The 19,876-nt window shown below is 37.9% G+C and overlaps 1 protein-coding gene across 4 annotated transcripts in view; it reads left to right on the top strand.

The window, feature by feature from the left end:
* The first annotated feature begins 821 nt into the window (after positions 1-821).
* LOC147157257 (carbonic anhydrase-related protein 10) overlaps positions 822-19,876 on the top strand; it is a 115,371-nt gene continuing 96,316 nt past the window's right edge. For all 4 annotated transcript variants that reach the window (XM_086065256.1, XM_086065258.1, XM_086065255.1 and 1 more), the window contains exons 1-2: positions 822-1,223; positions 9,796-9,870. In XM_086065256.1, the coding sequence (XP_085921382.1) occupies positions 1,163-1,223; positions 9,796-9,870 (136 nt within the window). In that variant the 5' untranslated portion in view covers positions 822-1,162. The remainder of the gene's footprint in view (positions 1,224-9,795; positions 9,871-19,876) is intronic.

Below are 19,876 nucleotides of genomic sequence, written 5' to 3' on the forward strand. Positions count from 1 at the left end.
CTAAGAAAGCCTGGTTATTGCCTATTTGTTATTTGATAACAAATAAGATTAAATAAGTTTCATTGAAAATAATTAATCGCATTTACCCTACTTATATAAAGGTTTAAGAAAAACATTGATGTATGCTGTAGCTTCAGCTGTAATTCTCCGGAAACTATGGTTCACTTATTTTGGCAATGTTAGTAAGTGAAAATTTTCTGGTCTAGGCTGTTTTTTTTTAATATTGACAAAGATTTTGTTTTATTTTGGAAGAATGTTATTTTTGGTTTTGTTGAAAGAATGGAAAAAGCAAAGAAAATGTATTTTTGGTTAATTTTTTTTTATTATTTAGGCAAACTTTTCACATACATTTATGGGAATTTAGGCTTTTTTTTAAAAACTTTAATTAACGAACTCAGGCTTTATATTTTGTCAATTAGATATGGTAAGAAAACAAGTAGAAACAAAAACTATTTCTGCTTGTGTTGAGTGTAACATATTAGTATAAATTTATTTGACATGTATTTTTTATTTACCCCTAGCGTTTTTTGTATGTTCACGTTTGAAATATACTCGTTTGATGTACCTGAGCTTTGATTGTAAATTATTGAATAAAGTTTAAAAAAACCCGTCTCTGAGTTAAACTGAGCAAGGGCAAGTTACTTAGACATACCTGGAAAAAAAATATCCATGTTCGGTATGTTCCCTCCTTTTTAGTTAAAATTATTTTTTAGCATACTATATTTCTGTAGGCACCACAGAAATGTAGGTAACAGTCTTTTATTTTGACAACGTTAATAGGAAGTACAGAGGTTGTTTATCCATACTTGACGTTGGTCTTTTGCTTCAGGGAAGATTCAACGGATGAAAACACGACAATTGAACTTGATAGAATATGATCCTCCCATCGCTAAGGTTTTTCTGCCTTCACGTTGTTCAATCGGCATCAGCTGGATTGATGTGTTACCGTGAACAGTGGGTCCGTGATCTTTGTTATTTTGCTTGTAATTCTCCTATATTTGTTATTTATTTTAATGCTGACTGAGCGTCACGTTTATCACGGCTTTTGATGACCTACTTACTTCATATGGTGAGGAATATCTCGTATGAGGTGTCTAGCACGATTCAGCCTTGGAGGAGAACGTCTGAGATATTTCTAATGACCGTGGAATGAAGATAAACGATGGACATATTTGGGGGATTATTAATTATTTTTCCAGCCAGTTTTATTGCCTGCGTATCAGGTGAGTCATTCATGTCTTCGTGGTCTACTCCTGCTCTTCATGATGAAATGAACGCACTAGGTGCACTCAGATAATTATTAATGAGGGGATATTGAAATACCTATAAGTATGCATATCGAAAAAATAAATAAAGGCCTGTCCATCCATTGACAAGAATACCATGCAATGTATGTGTGCATTAGTGCTGGCCTGACTGCAGTTCAAATCTGGTCGGATGCTAAAGTCAGTTCTCGACGGCGCAGATGATAAAGGGGACAAAATGAGGTTGGTGAGGGGGTGGTGTTGTCGGATCCCAATCAGATTAATCTTGATCATGAGTCGTCAACCCCATTTTTGTCGAAATAACCGGTAATACATGAGATTATGTTCCGTTCTCATTGGGGGAGCCAGCATACTGGTGCGTTTAAATTACACATAGGAATGTAGGATTTTTTACATTTGAGTTTGAATTACACCTCTCTTCCTGAAGTCGGATCTCCAGTTCAGCAGAGCAAACGAATCCCACGCCCGACAAAGAATTTATGCTTATCTGCTACTCATGTAGACATTATAGTTACATGTTTTATTTGTGATGCTGCACAGCAAATTCTGTAGTGATAAATTGAGTTTAAAAAATCACAGTCACTCACAGAAATATTTCAAGCCTAATTTAAGATTTATGTATTATTTTTACATAACGAATTCTCGTGAATTCCCGTATTATTTTAACACAAACCTACCAAATAAAACTTTTCTGATGCATATTTATTAGTCTAATAAAGCCTATTTATTTGAAATGCATAATCTTCAGGTCTATGTACTATTGAGTATTAATAAAGTATAACTACCTAAAAAAACAAAACGATTTTGGGACGTCTACATTAAATTTCATCCCCAAAACAAAAACATTTAAAAAATGCACACAAAAAATTGACATAAGTCCAATTTTGGCTCATTTTTGCAGCCAAAATTGTCCATCAGTTTTCATCCAATTGACTTCATAACTTGGCATGCATCTCAAGAGCTGGGACAACAACTGGGATAATTTTTTTTTGAGTTTTTGAAATACTACATGATGAGGATGGGGCGTCAAATTTTGCCTTTAAAGGGACTACACCATGATATTTTAAGCCCTTCCACAGTTAACTATAGGCATATAATGATGAAATCTTACCTTTGACACAATCACGATGTAATTTCTTATGAAATATGAGTTATTTCGGTGGCTATTTTTCTTACCCGGAAGTCAAACGCTCGGTTCAGTAAAACTTCGCCTCTACCCCTGTGGCTGCCGCGCCCCTCTCATGACGTCGTCCGAGCGCAATGGCCACGAAACATACAGATAGGGTTTAAGCCGATTTTTTAAATGGACTCTAAATTTCACGGGCTGCTAGATCTCTGCGTTTACAAGCCATCAATTCTTGAATAAACATTTGAAACAAAACGGGTCCTAGCAGCAAGAAATCGTGGAAGAGGAGGGGAGCAGAGAGGTTAGAGGAAAGAAGGAGGAGAAAAAAAAGAAGCACCACAACGGGTCGCAAACCCGCACCCTGTTGCTTATGGGGTAAGCGCACTATCCACTACACCATCCATTCATTTAAATTCATTAGCGCAAATGTTTTATTTGTAGTTTACACCAGTGTCAGCCAATGGATTTTAAGACAGCCAATTGTCATTTCATTGCACTTTGGCATTGCAAATGTGAAGAATAATTGATTGCTTTGAATTCATTTGGACAGAATGTTTACTGATATAAAGGCTACTTTTATCCCTATCCTGCGAGCATGGAGGGCTCAGAGAAAGTGGGCGTGTGTTTAGTCCGCAGAGGCGGTGCGGGGGTGGGGCCACACGCAATGACGTCAAACTGTGCCAACAGCTCGTTTTCTCAGGTTGGGAGGGGCTGGTGCTTGGAGAGCAGAATAACCTAGAATTTCTCATACGGGGCAAATGGAGGAAAACACAACTCTGGTCATGTTTTTGGTGAGGAAATTAGCATTTTAACATAACTAAAAGCTCCCAAAAGTAGATTTTTCATGTTGCAGTTCCTTTAATATTTCCTTGGTCACAAATGACAAAATGCTTAATAACTCCCCTGTATAACTTCAATCCCAACTTCATATGTGTCTTAATTTTCATGGCCCAAAGTCATCTATATGATAAAATTTGGTTATACATGTAGCGCCACATAGTAATGAGTCCCTTGTACAAGCTCCAGAAAATCCCAAATTTCACATGTATCTTAATAGTCATTACTTCAAGGTACTTCGTTATAAATACATCGCCACCTAGTGGTGACAGAATTATTATTATAATTTTTTCTATATTTTATGTTACACTGAGAACTTTGTCAGAAAATCTTTAAGATGTTGATCATGCCTCAGACCAAATTTTGTGAGTTTTTTGCAATAGGTGGGGCCATTACGGTGCCACAAAATCTAATGTCCATGACAATAAAATCTGCTTTAACTTGATCCAGATGGTCCTATCTTCTCAATATTTTGCATATGGTTTTTGATGGCAGTACAAGACTAAAGAGGTCTTCAAACTTATTTTTCACAGTAGTGGTTGTGTTGTAATATTTTTTTTTGTATTTGAATATGGACGGACCAAGACTCATGAAGATTTGAACAGTGCACACACATCATGCTTGGCAAAGTAATCAATATTTCAAGTTTAGTTTGTAGCACCCCGAAACCTACTTAAAAGTTATTGAAAGTCATATCCTAAAAATGTACATGATGTGAGATTTTTTTGTCCAATTTTGGCCCATTTTTGCACATCCACATTAGTCATATTTTTCCCCCTTGTCCTGGACGATTCATACAATTTACTAATAACTTGGCATGTATCATCTCAAGACCTGAGACAACAATTGCAGAAAAAAATCCAGAGTTTTAAAAATACTATATGACGGCGGCGGGGCTTAAAATTTGCCTTTAATACTTCTTTCGTCACGAAAGAGGAAATGATTAATAAATCCCGAGTACATGCTCCATAAAATCCCAAACTTCCCATGTATTTTAATACTCACGGCCTGAAGACATCTATATGATAAAATTTGGTTATTCATATTGCGCCACCTAGTGGTGACACAAAATGTCATTCTTTACTATGCTGAGCCCGTTGAAGGGATCCACTTGAAAAATTGTCAGAACTGCCTTAAGATGTTGATCATGCCTGAGACCGAATATTATAACTTTTTGGCAAAGGTGACGCAAATCTGATGATCTAGCTTGACTTTAAAAATTGCTTTAGCTTAACCCCGATGATCATATCTTCTCAAAATTTCACACATTCACCTCTCCTGAAGACATCTATGAACTTGTATTTGATTGTAGCGCCACCTACTGGCCAAAAGAAATACATGTTTTGTCAACGTTTTTTTTCCAAGCAGGTTATGGTATCTACCTCATATTTGCATTACTGCAATATTGTGGTACTTGGATTATGTTACTAACTTTTTTTTTACATGACACTGAACCACCCCCAAAACAAGCAAATCATGACAAAAATATACGTTAAAATATCATTTAAGATATGTATAATATATTTATTTTTTTTCGAGTCGATTGGGTCATGGATTAGTGACACATCTACCCATTCAGTGGTCTGGAAATGGTCCAAAAAGACTGCATGGTGCCAGATAATTCAGGACCCATTTACACAAATAACCTAAATTCAATATTTTTTGAATATATTAGAATTGAGTGCTTAACTCTTTTACTGCCACACGTTATCCAAAAAACAACCCCGACAGTGCCAGCCGATTTTGAGCATTTTAACTCATCTTTCATGGCAAACATAATATTGTGTGCTGTGAATACATAAACATGGTGCGTACCACATAAAAGATCGCATTCCATTGTTTCATTAAAAAAAAGTATGTTTCTACCTTATTACGTTCTGTAGTAATCACCATTTGAAAATAGGTAATTTGAGTGACATCAAGCGAAAATTGAAAAGACAAGGAGAAAATATGCTTTTTGTGAAAAGTACAATTTTTTGCACAACAGTGATTTTGACACTAGTATTTTTTGTTTAGTGACGCTCTGTGAATTAGATTTAATGTGACAAAGGCTTTGATCATTCACGTCATCCTTGAAAACATTATATTTCATCAGATTTGTCATGTTTAATTGTTTTTTGTTTGTTTGTTTTTTCTTGAGAGAGCTCAATATTGTTCGTTCGGTAATCTTACCGATTTGACATGTCATCATCATTGCTCTCTTTTTTTTTTGTATGTGCGTGAGTAAGTGCGTGTGCGGGTGTATGGGTGCATATGTGCGTGCGTGTGTGCTCATTAGGTGAATACCTAAAACCTATTAAAAATCCCATACCTTTCACCTAAACCGAATACTTCCGAATCCCGCTCGAGTTGTGAAGTTGTCAGGAGACCCGAGGAAGGATCTATGAAAAGAAAGAAAAGTGAAATCCAGCACCGACAGACATTACCTACTACCCACAGGGTTACCAACCAGAATCTTTCACGAACCACAGAAACATCTAAATTCCAACAAATTATGGAGACCTCAGGAGACCAAAGGAAAGACTGAGGAAAGGAAAGAAGGATAGATAAAGCAGAGTGACACAGGCTCCACCGATTCAACAACCAGAGGAAGAAGCAGATTATGTTTGAATTTTGGTAGATGCTGGTGTGGTGGATCTGGCATGCATGAAAACCTCCACCAAAGAGGGGAGCCATCGACCCCGGCCAGGCCAGAGCAAGCTCAACCTCCCAGGGCCCCCCAGGCCGCGGCTGCGCCAAGGCACAACCCCCAGGCCCCACAGGGGCCACCGGCCGGAGAACAAACCCAAGAGCCCGGAGCACCACCCCAGCACGGCCCGCGCCTCAAGCCCAACGCAGCAGAACAGGGCATGGCAGGCCCATCAGGCACCACAGCCCCCTCTCCCCCCACGACCCCACGACCCCCACCCACCACAACTCAGCCCCCGCCGCACCCAGGCCACCAAGTATTGAGTAATATATGTTCTATGAATAATTTTATATTGGATAAGTTGTAAATTTGTGTGTTTTGTCATTTTAAATAAGTTTTCACAAACTTGAATCCGGAGCTATAGACAAGTCTGTCTCCCATTTCGAGATGGGTAAATAAAGTTTTATCTGTATACGAAAGTAACTTATATATTTTTGAGAGGTTATTTGTTGTTGTCGGAGAAAGCTTTGTTACAAGCGGTTGGAGCATACCCCGAAGTGTTGGAATTAGTTTCTTTATCATATTTTTAACTTGCAGATAATGTAAAAAAAATAAGTTTTTTATTTTGTATTTTTGGAGCAATTTTGTATATGATATAAACATATTATCTGAGAAAAGATGGTGGAGATGTGTAATTCCTTTCTTTTCCCACACACCTAAATAAAACGATTGCTTGTTAAGTTAAAAGTCGGGGTTATGCCATATGGGAGAAAGCCCGCAGGGCTCCAATTGGAATTTTGTAATTTCTAGTGCCTTCCACCAGGCGGTCAGGGTGGCAGAAATCATTGGGTTTTTAAAACAATTGTGTCGCTTAATCAATGTTGTAATAAAGAGTAAATCTAAAAGTCTGAGGTTGTTAGAATCCTTCTGTTCTAGTTCCAGCCAACAGTTAGTATCTCTGTTGGGTTGTGCCCATAGAATGAGATATTGTAGCTGGTTAGCGATATAGTAGTGCATACAATTTGGTGCCTCTAGACCTCCTTTGGATTTACTTTTTTGTAGAGTAGATAGACTAATCTTTGCTTTTTTTTTTTTAAATTCCAGTAGAATTTTGTAATGACCGAGTCCAACGACTGGAACCAGTTAGACGTAGGTTTGAATGGAATCATTGAGAAAAAATTATTTATTTTGGGTAAAACTTTCATTTTAATGGTGGCTATTTGTCCTATTAGAGAAATGGGAAGATTATTCCAACGCTCCAAGTCACTGTAAATGCTATCCAGAAGTGGAGAAAAGTTTAAATGAAAGTATTTTAAAATACCTATAGGAAATGAGTAGTGTGAGTCCTGGCTTGTAGGGTTCCATTAAATTTCTGTAATAGGTAATAGTGTTGATTTTGTCCAGTTAATAGAATAATCGGATAAATGTGAGAATTTAGTTATTAAGTTAAATACTTCCCCTAACGAGATAGCAGGTTTTTCTAAATAAAGTAAAATATTATTGGCATATAGATTAATTTTGTGTTCTGTTACCCCGGAGTGAATTCCTTGAATCCTTCTTTCCTGGCGTATAGCTAATGCAAGCGGCTCAATAAATATAAATATCGCAAATAATAAAAGTGACAATGGGCATCCCTGTCTTGTGCCTCTCTGTAGAGTAAAACTCTGAGATGTAATCCCATTAGTAGTTACTGTAGCTTTAGGAGAATCATATAATACTGACACCCAGTGAATAAATGACTTCCCAAAGCCAAATTTATTTAAAACAGCAAAGAGGAAGGACCAGTTAACTTTGTCGAAGGCTTTTTCTGCATCCAACGATATAATAACTGTCTTTTTATCATGCCGCTGTGACATGATAATAAGGTTAAAGAGCCTCCTAATATTATTAGTAGAGTGACGACCTTTAATATAACCTTTTTTTTTTCTTCTGGCTTTAATAAAAGTTTAATTGCTGCTGTGTTCATGTGTGGAAGTATGTAACCATTAGTTTTAATTTATGTTACTAATTTTAAGAATAATGGAGCAAGCATGAACCAAAAGTGCTTAAAAAATATAGCCGGATAACCATCCGAGGCCAGGTGCTCTGCCATTAGGCATACTATCTAGAGCACTGTACAGCTCGTTTATAGTGAGCATCTAACATATCTTTATATTCAGTAGATAACTGAGGTATATTTAAGGTACTGAGGAATGTTTCAATATGCTCAGGGTTAGGCTTGTTAGTTTCTGAGTATAGGTTGCGATAATAGTTATGAAAAAATTGATTAAAATCTTCTGGTGATTGTGTGCATTCACCAGTTGTCCCTTTAATAGCCGTTATAAGAGATTTTTCACGATTGCGTTGAAGTTGGTTTGCAAGAAATGTACCTGATTTGTTATTATATTCAAAGTTATTATATCTCAATTGTTGTACTATAAACTCTGTCTTTTTGGATAAGATATCGTCTAACTGTATTTTTGTATTTTGTAAGTCAGTCCATATTTGGTTATTTGGGTTTATTGCGTATTCATCCATCAGTTGTTTAATTTTTTCTTCCAGGTCTTTTCCCAATTTTTTATCCTGTTTCTTTTTATAAGATGAATATGATATAATTTTACCTCTAATTACAGCTTTCCCAGCTTCCCAGAGAAGAGATGGAGATAAGTCTGGAGAGTCATTTATTTCCAAAAAGTCTGCCAAGTCTCTTCTTATAATTTTGTCAAACTCTGCGTCATTTAGCAGTGGAATGTTAAAACGCCATGTTGGTGGTGGTTTAAAGGTATAATCAACTTGTAGGGTGAGGGAGACTGGTGCATGGTCGCTAATAATAATAGGATGTATTTTTGTACCAATTTTATCAGCAATAGAATTATTTGTAAGAAAAAAAAAATCTTGAAAATGACCGGTGCACCGCGTAAAAGAAGGTAAATTCCTTCCTAGTAGTGTTTTTAAGTCTCCAGCTGTTGATGAGGCCAAAATCATCCATATATTCCCCTATTACTTTAGTAGATTGTAATTACCTTATACATGTTGTATTATTAGAACGATCTATTAATGGATTCAAGACTGTGTTAATGTCTCCTCCTATAATAATATAATGTTCGCTGCTAAATCAAACAGCTGAGAGAAAAATTCATGGAAAAAGGCCGGATCATCATTATTAAGGGCATATAAATTACCAAATGTATATGTTTTATTAAATATAGTCACCTGTTGTAGTACTTCTTCTTCTTTATGTGGAAATTGGACGGATGTTCAATTCTTCAATAAACATTTAAAACAAACCGGCTCCTTGCCGCGAGAAATCGTAGTGGAGGAGGACGAGAAAAGAGGGAAGGGAGGAGGAGAAATAATCAATACTGAGCGGGATACGAACCGGGGACCTGCTGTTTACAGGGCGCGAGCGCGCTAACCACTACACCATTCATTCAGTTAGGTTTTAAGACTGCCAATTGACATTGCACTTTGGCATTGCAAATGTGAAGGAATTGCTTTGAATTCATTTGGACAGAATGTTTACTGATAATGGATACTTTTATTCCCTATCCTACGAGCATGGAAGGCTCAGAGAAAATGGGTGAGTGTTTAGTCCGCATAGGCGTTGCGGGGGTGGGTCCGCACCTAATGACGTCATAAAGTGAGCACGTTTTCTTAGGTTGGGAGGGGCTGGCGCTTGGAGAGCTAGACCTAGAATTTCTCATAGAGGGGTGAATGAAGGAAAAAAAACACTTCAGTGAATTCGAATTTTAACATGGCTAAAAGCTCCAAAAAGTAGATTTTTCACGTTACTGTCCCTTTTAACACTAAGATATCAGAAATAAATGACTTTGCCAATGAAAAAATCTGTACGTGCTCACTAGGTGATCCTATCTCCCTTGTCAAGATGTCTTTGTATGAATCGATTTTGAGCAAGACTGTGCTCTCTAATTTTGTGTTATGTTCTTTTTACCTTGCAGCCCAGCAAAATCCACCAAAAATTCATGAAGGCTGGTGGGCATATAAGGAGGTGGTACAGGGAAGCTTTGTCCCAGGTAAGATTTAAATAAGTAAAACTGATAATTATAATAATAATTAGGGATGTCCTGATCACACTTTTTTGGACTCGAGTCCGAGTCACCTCATTTTGAGATCGTCAATACCGCAGCATTTTATTAAGGAGAAAAAAATGAAGTTAATTTTTTTTAATTAATTTATTAATTTGTTTATTTTTATTTTTTACAAAACTAACCCAAAAACCTTTTATATGGTGAGTGGAGCAGTGTGTTTTACAAACCCCCATTTTTTGGCACATCTATGAGTTACTCAAAGGGCTATTATTAAACCAGTAAATACATTTTTCACAAGAGCTTTATTTTCGAGAACTTACTAAAATGTAACGATTCGGTTCGGTTTAGTAGGATTACTATTCGATTCGGTTCGATGCGGTGTAATGGTGGAAGGATTATTTGTTTACTTAACAATTAATCAATTGTCAAATTAATGTACTATTTGTTTGTTAATCCATTAATCATTTGAATATCTTTTTTAATTTAAAAGGATCAAAATCTTGTTATTTGCTTGTTTGCAAACATCTGCTTTTATTTTGGAAAACAGTGAGCAACATTTTTGCTAATGTAATGTTCCGACATGTTACAGACCAAATTAGTAACCAACTGCCTTTTAAAATGCTGTTTTAACATGAAAATAAAATACTCCACTAACTACTAACAAATATCTTTTTCAAGGTGCCATCTTACTAAATTTAAACTAATTCACTGAAAACAGTTACATCTCAGTTACTTTCTATTTCTATTACTATTTCTTTTATTATTATTTTCTTTTGTGAGACAGTGTCAGTTCCTGTATACTAATGCTTATCAAGGTTCTTGTGAAAAATTTGTTAAACTTCACCTTAATCACCTGTCATATTCCATTATTAGTAACGAGGGCTGGCACTTTATTGCTGTGTTCCACTCAACACATGCTTAGGTTTTTGCCTGTGTGTAACTCGTTCAATACCCTGGTTTTTAAAACAATTCACTGCGGCGTGATTGTCAGACAGGAGTCTAGTTGCACCTCGTATCGGGGCGCTAATGTTTTTATCATGTCTTGAAAGCCCTCATTCTCCACAACGCAGTATGGCTTAAGTCTTTAACAATAAATTATTAAGGTTGTTATCACCTTTCCTGTGGTTGAGTGGTGGGTGTTTTAGTTGGAAGAAGTCCTGTCAATCCGTGCGGTTGAACATCGGATCCATCAAGCGTGAACGTACATCTGCCCGTACGTTGACAGGCTTTGTACATGGCGACAATTTTCTCGCATTCCATTGTTCATATAAAATCAACATCTCTTCCAAACTTTGGACATTAAACTTAACGGAGCACGTTGTGAATCTTGTTAAGTTCTTGAATGTGCATTGTAAAGTGACACTGCTTTACTGCAAGTGAACCAGAAAGAACAATTGATGTGTTACACTTCAACACTTACGAGCTATTTTCTGGAGTTGCTGAATAAAATATGTCTCACACCTAAAGATCTACATCCGCTCATCCCCGATGCATCTGTTTAGCTACCGAGCTGTAGCCTACTCCGCCAGGACAGACAGGCAGACTCCGGTAAGAGCAAAGGGGGAGGACTGCACACAATACACACAACGACCGGTGCTCAAACACCAGTTATTTACACCCACTGCTGCCCAGACCTGGAAGCAGTGTCAGTTGTGTGTAGACCGTTCCATCTGCCCAGAGAATTAACGGCTGTGGTTCTCACAGCTGTTTACATTCCACCCGATGCTAACACTAGCATAGCCCTCTCGTTTGCCAGTGGCAGCAAAAAAAACCATAGAGTACTACGAACCATAGTGGAATTAGGAAAGAGATTATCGCACAGTTGAAACTACCGTGACTACTTCTGTAAATATTGGCACAAGGACCCCCCTTAGCTGTTCAACAACGTGCCTGACGTTAAACAACGCACGCAAGGACCGCTTAGTAGTCTGTAAGAATATGCCCAATGTAAAACTCAGCACTGAACTAAAGCTAGCATTAACATAGCATTTATCATCCACTGATGCCAACACACCACAACAGGTAAGGTGTCAGGTTTATTCAACCGAGAACATTTAAAAAACAGACACAGAAGGAAGACAAGAGATATATATTCTTATTACCGGCAAGGAGAATGAACATAGATGTGCAGATCACAGTCTCCTGCCCATTCTGACACATTCTGTCATTCTTTCTCTTTTTATTGGGTTGACCTACCACATGGACATTACTGCTCTGAGGTGTTTTGGGGTGTACGTAGCAGCAATGTGGCAAACATTTACAGAAAGTCATTACACAGGCAACAATGCAAATATTAACATTCCTTAACACGAAAAGCTTTTCAACCATAGAAATGTTCTGGCCTCTTGTCTTGTGATGAGGGCACAGTTCCTTTCTTGTGAGTTTTGTGACTGCCGTCGACTCAAACTCGCACATGTCACATTGTTAAATAAATTCACAATGTTGAATAAAAGATTTGCAATTAATAAAATACTAAATATGGGATAATTAAGATACATTTATGTAACATTTCCCCCCTTTTTATCACATATTTTCTCAAATTCGCATATCACCTATCGGTCACTTCAGTTAGATTTTCGACAGTAGGATCATTTAAAACATACCAATACCATGTATTTGTTAAATAGGCAAAATATTACCATCATAGAGCATAACATAATATTTTTTCTCTCCAACATGAAAACCATATTAGTGAAATAATCATCACAATATTATCAAGTGTTGTCTTTCAAGTGCAATCAATGTGTTGTTGCTCTAATGTGTGTATATTGTCCAATGTTTCTGTATGTAATATTCAGCGTTAGTTCAGCCAGCTGTCTCTCCTCCCCCTCAAGATGGCCCCAAAAACAAAAATAAAAACAAAAGAAAGCCCCGAATCTCATCGATTCAGGAAAGGGACTCAATGTCTCTTTGATTTGTCCCTTCTGACACTTCCAGCACAATGGACAGGCCCTAGATTTCACAGCGGTTGCGGAACCTTGTTGGGGAACAGACTGAATGTGCTCCCATCCTCTTCACTGACTGACATGGTCAGACTTTTCTCCACAGCTGGACAAGCGGCTTGTGTTCCCCTTCTCTCGGTCAGGCTTTGCTGCGCAACCAGATAAGCTGTTAGTCAATGGTACCTGTTGTGCCGTGCGATAGGTGAATCAGGAGGGTCGTTCAGTGATCTTTACAGCCTTCGGCGTCATCAACAACACTTCCAAGGACCTTCCCGCCTTGGGCTGGACCTTTGATCAAAACCCTGTCTCAACCCTTGATGGGAGGTTGGCCTCCCTGTAGATACAGTGTGTCGTCTGGCATTTGATTAAACTTTCACTTCGCATCTTACCCTCCGTTCGATTCAGGAAAGGGACTCGATGTCTCTTTGATTTGTCCCTTCTGACACTTCCAGCACAATGGACAGGCCCTAGATTTCACAGCGGTTGCGGAACCTTGTTGGGGAACAGACTGAATGTGCTCCCATCCTCTTCACTGACTGACGTGGTCAGACTTTTCTCCACAGCTAGACAAGCTGCTTGTTTTCCCCTTCTTTCAGTCAGACTTTTCTCCACAGCTAGACAAGCTGCTTGTTTTCCCCTTCTCTCGGTCAGGCTTTGCTCTGCAACCAGACAAGCTGTTAGTCAATGGTACCTGTTGTGCCGTGCGATAGGTGAATCAGGAGGGTCGTTCAGCGATCTTTACAGCCTTCGGGGTCATCAACAACACTTACAAGGACCTTCCCGCCTAGGGCTGGACCTTTGATCAAAACCCAGTCACAACCCTTGATGGGAGGTTGGCCTCCCTGCAGATACAGTGTGTCGTCTGGCATTTGATTAAACTTTCACTTCCTCGTTATTTAACAATCTCCTCAGTTACTTAAATCAATTTATTTCATCTGCTCGACTTAACAGGTTATTTACTATAGGCAAATTAAATAGTTTACCACACAAAATTTCAAACAGACTAAACTGCCCTGTCCCTTTTACAATTTCCAAACTATCTGACCATAATTTTCATGCCTTGGTCATTTATTTATTCCTCTTCTTTTTCTTTCTTTTTATTAACAATGTGACTTACAAAGTGACTTTCATTCATTACTCCAAATAAGTATGCCAAAAAAAAACCCTGATATATTTACACAATGCTTTTGCCATAATAATAATGTCCATAAGGTGTTTTACTGGTACAATTTCAACTCATTTTAAAATGTTATCAGTACTTGGTAATATTCACATTCTCTTACTTTTGTTCAATTCAATAAAATCAATACACACTAACAACAATTTTAGAATATTAGAAACATCAAATCCAACAAAACTTCTATAAACATAAAAAATTGAAAACATCGAAAAATTATATGTTGTTACCATGTTTATCATATCTCCCTGTTGAGACATTTATGGCTCACAACTCAGTTACTATCCACTTAAACAAACTTTCACTACATATAATTAATTATTAATAACCTTAATTTTCACAGAAGGTTTTCATTTTTCTAATTGGTGCACTACAGTGTTCTCGCGTGTGTCACTGGGTTAACATCCTTTATTTTTCTTAAAAATTACACGGTTTTACAAAAATTCCACAAAATCAGCAAGATTTAAAAAAAAACCTGCATAATTGCAAAAACAATAGGGGCCCTGTAGCCGTCGCTGCTCGGGCCCTAATTTGTGAAATTCTTGGATGGGCAGAATTTTAAGATCTGCTCACAGTCAGGCATTTTAAAACTAATTGTATTATACTACATGTAGCTAAGTTTAATGTAATACATTTTCCAAAGTTATATGTAGTTATAAAAAAGCCACCATGCATATCAATCATTTTGTAAACAATGAATATATAATACTGGTTTAAGTTCTACTTCATGTTTTCTAAATAATGAGGTCGTAACCATATCAGCAATCAACTGTCTGTTCAAATGGCTTTCTAATATTTGAATAAAGCCAATACTGCCATTGTTCAATTTAATTCCGTTTTTCACATTCATTAAATCACATCACTCATCACATTCATCCATTAAAATTTGTCAGACATTGTCATTGTCATTGGTGTGTCAATTCAATTTCATTAGTGGCATTGTTATCTTAGCATAATTAGCGCCCCAACTCATGCAATAATTGCACAACCCCAAAATCAATCCGTGGGTGTTATTTTATTTTAAAATAGCATAATCAAAAACAACAAAAGCTCACAAAGGGTCACAATACCACTCATGGGTTTAAGATATCATTTAGTGTTTTGTTTCAAATCTTAGGGCTGACAAGATTGCTTCTTTTCTCGTTGGGTCTTCATAATAACCACTTAAGAGTTAAAACATAACCTAAATATTAACACCCTTGTTGCACAAAAGTGAAATATAACCTTATTTTCAATATTCTAATTTTTTTGTAAATTAACTCTTTGACTGCCAGACGTTTTCAGAAAAGGGAGGCCGTCAGTTCCAGCCGATTTAAGCATTTTGACTGATCTTTCAAGGTCCACAGAAAATGTTCTGTTTGGACTATGGAAACACACGTACTACCAAATGAAAGATTGGACTTTCATCTTTCATCAGAAAAAAAAAGTTTGTTTCTACCTTATTCCGTTCTTTAGTAATCAACAATAGAAAATGGTTAGTTTGACCCAATTTCGCCTGTTTTGGACCAAAATACGGAGAAATCAAGCTTTTAGTGAAACGATATTATTTCATGCATTCTAGTGAATTTGACACTTCTTTTTGTCCATGAATGATGCCACAAACACCTAAATAGTGCTTTACTTCTATAAAACACTACCACCAAGAATGAAAAAGTGTTTTTTGATAGCAAAATACGTTTATTTACATTCAACAGTGTAACAATTTGACAACAATTTGGCAAACTATTTACAAATGTGTGCAACTGTGGTGCTATTTACAAATATGTGGATGTTTCAACGAGTTTTTCTTTTTGTTTTTTCTCCCCTGCGTGCAAGGAGACGCAAACCGCATTTGCACAACAGATTGCCTCTTCGCGTGCAAAAGCTCCACTTTCTTGCAGGCCGTTTTTTCCGGGGAATAGCAAGTATATACTGCAGTGTGTGTTGCCATAAAGTCTAATATCAGGATATTTGTTACGGTTACATTACGGTGGTGTTACGTCTGGCTTCCTCATGTCCTTCAGTTGCTATACCGAGTGGTAGATGTTCTGATCCATTTTATCCACTCCATTCATGGTGGCATCGGAGTCTTCTCCGTGATCAGACTGTACCCGCTCCTCCGATGAATATGCATTGGACTCGGGGTACTCTTCATTGTCCGATCGAATGTCCGCTTGTGCAGCTCCGGCGTTAGCAGCGCTAGCCGCGCTTAGCCGGTGAGGCTTACTACGTGATCATAGCAGTCGCGTCAAGGCTTCCAACTTTGGCGTCAAGCTCGGAGTCATCATCATCATCATCATCAATCTGCATTGGTCGATGCCAACTCTCCATCGCCCGATCGAATGTCCGATTGTGTAGAAGTACCCGGTCGGCTATTGTGCGCGTTTTCCGGCCTTAGCAGCGCTAGCCGCGCTTAGCCGGTGAGGCTTACTACGTGATCATAGCAGTCGCGTCAAGGCTTCCAACTTTGGCGTCAAGCTCGGAGTCATCATCATCGTCGACATCAATGCGCTTTTTAGTATTGATTGATGCTTTCCGTCTTTGAAAAAAATGCTCAAGCGTGAGCTGCTTGCAACCGGTTGCTTGGGCAGCCATTGTGGGCTTATTCAGCCATGTCTCCTCAACACTCTAGCTCCGCCTCACGTCTTCTACTGACGCCCACGGTGGGCGGCCCATCCAACCTTGTGCAAAGAGAGTCATCGCTGCCCTCTAGGGGCCAAAACGAGTCTTTTACTAATCAGATCTGCCTGATACTTTCAGCACAGCTGCCCAAGGCTTTCCTGCACCCGTTTTCAAAAAAAAAAAAAAAAAACATAGGGGACGTCTTTTAACGTCCTCGGCGCCCTTCCCTAGGTTTATGCTAAACGTTTTATAACGTTTATGGCAGTCAAAGAGTTAAAGATTTGTTTTGTTTTGTTTCCTTTTTCTCATAGGTCAATTAATTTTCTTGCAAGTCAAAATCTGACTTTCAAATGTACCCAAGCAATTAGAATTGCTTGAGAGGGTGTAGCGATAATTGATGTTGTCTTTTGGACAAATTAGTCATTTGATCAGCACTTGAGGAAGTCGTAATTCCCTCAATCGCCTATAGGGGCACCACGTTCTGTTTACTTTCAGTTTGGAGAAACACAACGAATAAAATCCAAATTCTCGTTTATTTATTCATAATCTGAAGTAGCCACATTCAAAGTTTGTGGTTCTTTGTATTACTAAAATAACTAGAAAAATTCCCGCGGAAATTTTGAATGGGCCTGCTAACTCTTTTCAATGAGCTGAACAGTTTAAACTTTCAACCATTGAAATCGGTCAAGAAATGTGCAAGTTAACCATAATCTACTAAAAGTATTACTGCCCCTTTAAGAAACATGCACATTCACGCACACACATTTGATTTTAACCAACATTTCAATGAGCTGAACAGTTTAAAATTTAAACCATTGAAATCGCTCAAGAAATGTAAAAGTTAACCATAATCAACAGTATGTTACTGCCCCTTTAAGAAACATGCACATTCACGCACACACATTTGATTTTAAGTAACATTTCAATGAGCTGAACAGTTTAAAATTCAAACCATTGAAATCGGTCAAGAAATGTGGAATCTACCATAATTAACAGTATCTCACTGCCCCTTTACAAAACATGCACATTCACGCACACACATTTGATTTTAAGTTGTGAGGAGACATCACGCACCAACACTCCATTGATTTGTATAGGATTACGCTCACCTCAAACAAAAGCCTCTCGCGACTTAACGGTTGAAGATGCAGATTCCAGAAATGGCTCGTTAGAACGGCAAGGGTTTGGGGAACGCGAGCATGTTCTCAGTTTTTTAATCGGATGAAAAATGACCAAATGAGAGCAGGTTGAAAACTTATGATTGATCGAAAATGAAAAGGGAAAAAACGGCGAAATTAACATGGAGGAGATAGGCGCGAAAGTCCGACTTCTCCTCGCTTAAAGTGAAAATAAAGGTACTAAATGACACCTTAGCCAAATAAAACTTAGTTTTTCAGAAAGCAGAGGCTTGTGGCTACAAAATGTGCGAATTTGATGTCTAGTGAGCAAAGATTGTGGCCATGGTGACGAGTTGAAGTGAAACTTTTGGAAATATATTTTTTGGTTCCCGTCACTGAAGCCTTAATTAGTCACACTCTAAATAGGCGACTTTCACCCCTTTGCTCACTGTCTTTGAACCCGCACAGGGGGGAGAGCTTTCATTCCTTAATTTTTTTTTTGACACTGAGCTAAAGATGGGAAAAATTCCAACAAAATGAGCTAAAGTTCATATCGGTCGGTTAACGTATGCGCGCGCAGCGTGTCTTGGAAAAAGGTGCTTTATTGGGGTTGATGTCTTTTGGTTTCCCATTTATTCCTATGGGACTTTTTTGGGGACTTTTTTGGGAATAGCGTCGCCATGGTAACTGGGAATTCTTAGAAAAATAATGCCGCACCGAGTCAGATCGAGCCGCATCGTTTGATACCTCATTCGTGCCGGTGCGATCTACGGTACGGGCCGCATTTTTGCGGAAAATCGTGGAAGATGATATAATAACTAGAAAAATTCCCGCGGAAATTTTGAATGGGCCTGCTAACTCGCGTGGAAACACGCAATAAAAATAACATTTAAACCATTGAAATCGCTCAAGAAATGTGCAAGTTAACCATAATCAAGATCAAATAAAGTATCTTACTGTCCCTTTAAGAAATATGCACATTCACGCACACACATTTGATTTTAACCAACATTTATATGAGCTGAACAGTTTAAAATTTAAACCATTGAAATCGGTCAAGAAAAGTGCAAGTTAACCATAATCAAGATCAAATAAAGTATCTTACTGTCCCTTTAAGAAATATGCACATTCACGCACACACATTTGATTTTAACCAACAATTCAATGAGCTGAACAGTTTAAAATTTAAACCATTGAAATCGCTCAAGAAATGTAAAAGTGAACCATAATCAAGATCAAATAAAGTATCTTACTGCCCCTTTAAGAAACATGCACATTCACGCACACACATTTGATTTTAAGTAACATTTCAATGAGCTGAACAGTTTAAAATTCAAACCATTGAAATCGGTCAAGAAATGTGGAATCTACCATAATTAACAGTATCTCACTGCCCCTTTACAAAACATGCACATTCACGCACACACATTTGATTTTAAGTTGTGAGGAGACGTCACGCACCAACACTCCATTGATTTGTATAGGATTACGCTCACCTCAAACAAAAGCCTCTCGCGACTTAACGGTTGAAGATGCAGATTCCAGAAATGGCTCGTTAGAACGGCAAGGGTTTGGGGAACGCGAGCATGTTCTCAGTTTTTTAATCGGATGAAAAATGACCAAATGAGAGCAGGTTGAAAACTTATGATTGATCGAAAATGAAGAGGCAAAAACGGCGAAAATTACATTGAAAAGAGATCAAAAATGTGCGACTTCTCCTCGCTTAAAGTGAAAATAAAGGTACTAAATGACACCTTAGCCAAATAAAACTTAGTTCTTCAGAAAGCAGAGGCTTGTGGCTACAAAATGTGCGAATTTGATGTCTAGTGAGCAAAGATTGTGGCCATGGTGACGAGTTGAAGTGAAACTTTTGGAAATATATTTTTTGGTTCCCACCACTCAGACCTTAATTAGTCACGCTCTAACTGATGCAAGAAAGGCGACTTTCACCCCTTTGCTCACTGTCTTTGAACCCGCACAGGGGGGAGAGCTTTCATTCCTTAATTTTTTTTTTGACACTGAGCTAAAGATGACAAAAATTCCAACAAAATGAGCTAATTTTCATATCGGTCGGTCAACGTATGCGCGCGCAGCGTGTCTTTGAAAAAGGTGCTTGATTGGAGTTGATCTCTTTCGGATTCCCATTCATTCCT

The sequence above is a fragment of the Leptonotus elevatus genome, chromosome 20 (assembly GCF_054856555.1).
Source record: "Leptonotus elevatus isolate MCC_2025b chromosome 20, RoL_Lele_1.0, whole genome shotgun sequence".
Classification (NCBI taxonomy): Eukaryota; Metazoa; Chordata; class Actinopteri; order Syngnathiformes; family Syngnathidae; genus Leptonotus; species Leptonotus elevatus.